The 6,055-nt window shown below is 37.8% G+C and overlaps 1 protein-coding gene across 1 annotated transcript in view; it reads right to left on the reverse strand.

Annotated features, from left to right (window-relative positions):
• The window catches only part of prkdc (protein kinase, DNA-activated, catalytic subunit), a 31,840-nt gene extending 29,372 nt beyond the window's left edge, over positions 1–2,468 (reverse strand). Inside the window, exons 1-8 of the mRNA XM_031759520.2 lie at positions 2,171–2,468; positions 1,296–1,372; positions 1,106–1,210; positions 857–931; positions 570–678; positions 357–469; positions 133–232; positions 6–61 (exon numbers count right to left, since the gene is read on the reverse strand). Coding sequence (XP_031615380.1) covers positions 6–61; positions 133–232; positions 357–469; positions 570–678; positions 857–931; positions 1,106–1,210; positions 1,296–1,372; positions 2,171–2,333 — 798 coding nt within the window. The 5' untranslated portion in view covers positions 2,334–2,468. The remainder of the gene's footprint in view (positions 1–5; positions 62–132; positions 233–356; positions 470–569; positions 679–856; positions 932–1,105; positions 1,211–1,295; positions 1,373–2,170) is intronic.
• Positions 2,469–6,055: the final 3,587 nt, after the last annotated feature.

The raw sequence follows: 6,055 nt of genomic DNA on the forward strand, positions 1-6,055 counted from the left end.
GTTACCTGGGGACTGATTGACTTTAAGGTGTACTGAAAAATTTCCTTGGATGTTGCTGGGTCTGCAAATCAGGAACAATTACAAGTAATAAATAGTTCTTATGAATCTAAGCTGAAACAGGTGAGCACTCACCTTCTTCCATGGTTTTAGTGAAGTTGACCATTAGGGCAGTGATTCCTCTCAGACATCCAGCAACTACTAAAAGCTTGGGTTCCTTTGTTGAAGAGGTCATCTGCAAAAAACAAAGATGAAACCAGCTGGTGCTGTCATGCTCATCAGACAGTCTTTTTTTGTTTTCTTTTAGCATTTAGTTAATCACAACTTTTCCTTCATTCTTCTGTATGAATGCTCCGTACCTGATCTTTCAGTTCTCCTAGGTAAGCCCTGTAGAGTTTGTCTGAGCTGTTGACCATCTCACTGGGATGAACTTCTGCAAGAACTCCCAGCAACTCATAGATTTTTCCAAGGACTATAAAAAAGGTAACAAAAAATAATTAAAAAGGAATAAATGAATCGAAACCCTTTTCATCTTTTTTGCTTCCATGTTTTTTAATTAAAGTGACACTCGCCTGAATCCGGCAGTCTGCTCTTCTCACACAGCTCACTGTAATATTTGTCAAATATTTTTGAGATTCTAAAGTCTGCAGCAACACTGGAAGCTTTTGTGGTTTGGAGAACCTAATGAGACACATTAACAAGGATGATCTTTAAGAAGAAGAAAAGTAAAAGTCCAGTTTTAAATCTTTTAAATTCTAAAGTCCTAACATTGCAAGATCACAGGAATTTAAAAATCTGTTTTTAATGGATCTCTTCCTCAGGTCTGAGGGCAGGTCCTGGAGTCTAACTAGAAACCAACCTTAATAAGGAGCTCCAGCACTGGGGTTCTGGATTTGGCTACTTTGTCCTTTGTGTACACGACGATGCATGTGTCCTTAAAAGGCACAGAATTAACAAAACATTTACACATATGAAAGCAAATCTGTACTAGGAACAGTGCTGATGTAATTATGCCTGTGCTCTCACCGGTCACAGCCCTGTCTTTACCATGTAACACACAATAAAGACATGTAAAATAAATAAATAAATAATGGAAATGAATACTTACTCTTATGTCAGTGGCGTAAGTCTTTTCCCAACCTTTGAGCGTTGGCGAGACTTTGTCCAAGAACTTCTCCAAAAAACCCAGGATTTCAACCCGAGTGTCCCGCAGCTGGAAAACAGATGTATCAGCCAACATGAGAACTTAACACTTACTTACAAAGTTGTTTACTTACTGGATAGTTCAAGAAACCCACCTCATCCAAAGCCAGGGACTTCTTGAGGAAGGTGAGCAACCCATAGTCTTCCGAGAACAATAAAGATGTCTGCAGTGCTTGATGCCATAAAAAAATAGAAAGACGGAATAAGAAATCTTAATACTTATTTTTATACAGTCTTTACAGTAATAAAAAAATCAAATATGCACAACTGAAACACCCATTAACTCCAAATATCAGTTCATCTGTGCAATTTTAAATGTTCTGCTGCAGACCAGCAGAGCAGGTACTGGGACAAACATGGTTGTTAAATCTTGGTAGGATGCTGACAGATGACCAGGGTTTAACATTGCGCTTGTTTTCTAGTAATATTAGCGATGTGTTGTGTACTGTTCGAACAAAAGAGTTAAACCCCCCTGAGGAATAAAGAGCAATGGAGGGAATCTGTGGTTACATCGACATCCTGCAGACTTCTGATCTGTGCTGCAAAACTATTGACTTTTTTGTGATTTTATAACATTTAAAATCGTTATCATCATCATTATTATTATTACTATTTATTCAACAACAAATATTTGCATTTAAGCTGTAATGCACTTTGAAACTTTCCTTATCATCAAAGAATCACGTGTTTTCTTCTTTGTTGTGTTTCGACTGAACGTTACCTCTCACCACAGTTTTGGCGGAAGAGCTTGTATCAAATTGATTGATTAAAAAAAGTTATCGATGTTACTAATGAATATTGTCTGTACGACGAACACATCAGTACCATCTAAAACCCCCGAAAAACCCTTATCTTTCAATAGATTTGACGGTGATCTGCTTCAGAAGCCGCAGAAAGATAAAATTGCCATATTGTTAAGGGAGGTTGGCGCGGACAGTAAAACGAGCGTTTAATCGAGTTTTTGTCTTACCGAGTTCATTCTCGGTTGCTGTTACCATGCAGTCCTGTACCAGATCACCGATAATATCGTGACATTTTAAAGCTGCCGGTCTGGTGTCTTCGTCCGAAAGTGATTCGTGAAGTTTCAGAAGCAGCCCTTGGATCCCTCCAGCAGCGCTGCTGTGGGAAGACATAGCTGGAGTGATGGCTTAAGCTAGCATTAGCATAACAGATGTGGATTTATCTGGTAAGCACGCAAACAGAGAACATGTGTTCTTCTAACTAGCTAAACACTGAACATTTCAGACTGTCAGCACACAGCCATTCAGTCCCAAATCCTTCGCATCAGGAAGAATCACAATAGCATGCAAGCTGCGTGTGTTTCAAAATAAAAGCCCCGAAAATAAAATTAGTACACAGGGTGACCGAGTGTATATTCAATGCCTATAAAGTGACAGAGGTAATGTTACACTTTAAACAGACGTTACTATTTAGAGAAGAATTCCACTGTAGTTTCATTCATCTACTTGTGAAATATTACTTTAATTTTGTAAGATTTCTTTTGAAAGTCTCTACCGGATAAAATACTACAAATATTTGCATATTAGAAAAGCGACAAAAGTATAAATCTATTATTTTTTCTATTTTATTTTCTATTTATATCTACCTCGCCACTTGGAATTAACGCGTTTAATCGTTACTTAGGGTTTACTTTGAAGTGATTACCGGAAACGTACCGATATTATTATGTCTGCTTTAACGCTACGTCATACGCGGAACACTGGCCTCTAGTGGTCACAATATGCACTACATAATTAACTAGTAAAGAATTCATCTTGAAATACTTTTTAATTAACAGTTTTTTAATGCTCTTCTGTTTACTTTGGACTAGACAGAAAACAGAGACATACATTTCAGGAAAATTAACTTATATTCTTAACTTATTAACTTATATTCTTCTTATATTGTCAGTACAGACAACATCAAGAATGATACCTCTAAAGAAATCAGTTCTGACTTATCAGTTTGTAATGTAAATATCTTTTTAATAAAATAATTAGCATTGAAAATATCTAAAATTTACATAAAAACACTTACTCAGTAAATATGTGTACCAGAGAACAAATATCACTGATCATGATTATGTATTCTGGTAAATGTCATGTAAAAGTATTCAGTAGAAGTATCACAGGATTTAAATTCGGTCCTCAATTTCACCACTAGAGGGCAGTGAATACCAATGATATTACACCCATCAGCAGAGTGTGTGTGTGTGTGTGTGTGTGTGTGTGTGTGTGTGTGTGTGTGTGTGTTGGCAAAAGGCATAATACAACTAGCTTAAGTGGCAACATTCCACATTTTTGAGACACAAGGGTGGGGTTTTTCTTTCTTTTTATGAAACTGATGTTTGATATTGTTATGGGCCACAGAAGTCACATTGTGCCTTACTGTCTCAAAGGCTCTGTGGGTCTTGTGGTTTGTGATTGGCCCTAGGCAATGCTCTATATCCCAGTGAGATAGAGAGTGACCTGAGAAACTGATTTTTCAATCATCTACTGACAGGGAGCTTAAAACAAGTGAAACAGTAAGAAAAATGTTTTAAAGTTCAGTCCACTGCACAGCATCAGAATATCATTCAACCTCTGTCAGATTAGTTTCCTAAGAATTTTGCTACTGACCAGCTGAGCGGCGGCATTAATACTGCACTCTGCATCCATCCAGCCAGTATGGCCGTCACTCAATAACTGACTTACTCTTGACGCGTCAACACCTGCTGAGTTATACAGACCATAACCAGAGTGAAAAATGAACCACAGACAATGCGAGAGTGTTTCATAGTGAGGAGAACAGGAACCCACACCGGTGACCCTGTTATTATCAAAGTGTCTGTGTCAGTCTGAAGGCAGAGGAACGGCACACTGTAGACGTCCAATCTGGTCAGTCACATGTGCTCACATTACATTTGTGTCAAGAGATTAAAAAAAGCTAAGAGCTTATTTTGTTCCTTATCTTTAGCAGTCATTGATACAAGTGACATGATGAAAGAGGGGTGTGTCGAGCCCTTCTTTATGGCCTCTGAGTATCAATAAGCATTATTTAAACAATCAATGCGGTAATTTGAAGCTTTTTATTCTGTAACACACATACAGTATTGACACTCAGGCCTAGGCTGTCACTGTATTACTTTTATTGTATGTCATACCACATAACACAGGTGACTCACATCCATACACATGCAGCCAAACACAGACTGATTTCACAGTATTGTGGCTCTTCTAAACCCCAACTGTTGTATTTTCCCATGACAAATTCAGATTTATTGAATATGGACCAACACGCAAGTCCCCTTGTCCCCCTTGGGAGTGGACTTGAGGGTTGTTGAGCTGTTATTTATCATCTAAGACATCACCTGAGCCAAGGAGTGGAAAAAAGGCAATGACTCTCAGGACCATTTGGTAGACCAATTGGCATCCCACTGCAAGCACAAGTACATATAATTCATTCAGTCATCTGTAATATATAACTGAGGTCGCAAGCGAAGGATGTTTTCAGTGCTGATAAGCTTTTTTTTCTCCTGTCCCGTTTTACCGTATACATCGGAAATGTACTCACATCCAAAATAAGAACGTTTGATTAACAGATGGGAAGGTAATGTTTGGTTTGTGGGAAATAAAAGCAGGGTATACTTTATATTATAGCCGACTTGATTTGTAAAGATGTTCCAGTGATGTTCATCTAGAGATCTATGATTAGTTGTCCTTGTAGGAAATCTTATGAGGGCAAAACAAGTATCCATGACACAAATGACTCAGCACCTAAGAGCAGTTTGTAAAAGTCAAAATGTATCCACCAACAGCCCCATTTCTATTTCAAGTCATTAGATCTAAACAACTATCAATTTCATGGGGAAAATCGACCTTATGGGTAGGCTGTACTAAAAAAACAAACAAACAAACCCAAAAACAGTTATTACTCTAAAATATATAATTATTATCATCTGAGTACTGATTTTAAAAGTCACCAAGCATCAGTTTAGAAAGCTTGTCCGTGTCCTGCAAGCACAGTTCCCACTCATTCTTCTCCTTTAAAAGGACACAGAGTGGTGTGCCTTTCCCAAAGGAATGTCCCATGTCCAAAAAACGTCCTGATCCAAGAAAAACAAATTGCAAATGGGAAACTAGTGCAAACCGAATGTGTCTGCCATACAGATTTGCTGTAGAAGTACCTTTACACAAACAGTCTAGGCGAAGGCAGTGAAATCTTTGCTGCCTGCATGCATGCCTGTATATACACCATATACGGTAATCAGCAAAGGAGTCAATTAACCTATACTCCGTGTTTACTTTATTTTAGAACCAGCGACGTATGAATGGCATTTCAAAAATAGTTTTGTCAGAAAATGTCAAATCAATTGGAATAGATACCATTTTATTTTCAGAATAAAGGTTTAATCACTCCTGATTTTCTGAGAGCTTAGCACCAGGCATTTGATTTTTAAAAAAAAAAAATTCCATGTTTTGTAAGCAAAGTGGCCATGACGGTAAAATCACCATACTGTTATCATAATGTCCAAACTGCTTATCGTTTAAAGTCATCACTGGTACAAAGTTTCATTTATCCAATGTTTAGCTTCAATTTAATACTTAACTTACTTCTTCCCAAGGCTTTCTGATAAAAATAGAAACAAAAATCCAGCGGAGCACCTGCGCCTGAGTCAGGTGAAGTCACTCATTAATTAAATATACCTGGCTGTCATATACCTAAACGGCATGACAGCGCCCCTAGCGGTGACAGTTTTTATAAAACAATAATAGAACATATGGGTTTTGAAGTTACGCCTTTATTTTGAAAGGAATGACCGGACGGTTCAGCCTTCTAGTTTGGCTTGCTTTCCACTTTAAAACCCCAGACACCT

The sequence above is a fragment of the Oreochromis aureus genome, linkage group 9 (genome assembly GCF_013358895.1).
Source record: "Oreochromis aureus strain Israel breed Guangdong linkage group 9, ZZ_aureus, whole genome shotgun sequence".
In the NCBI taxonomy this organism is placed as follows: domain Eukaryota; kingdom Metazoa; phylum Chordata; class Actinopteri; order Cichliformes; family Cichlidae; genus Oreochromis; species Oreochromis aureus.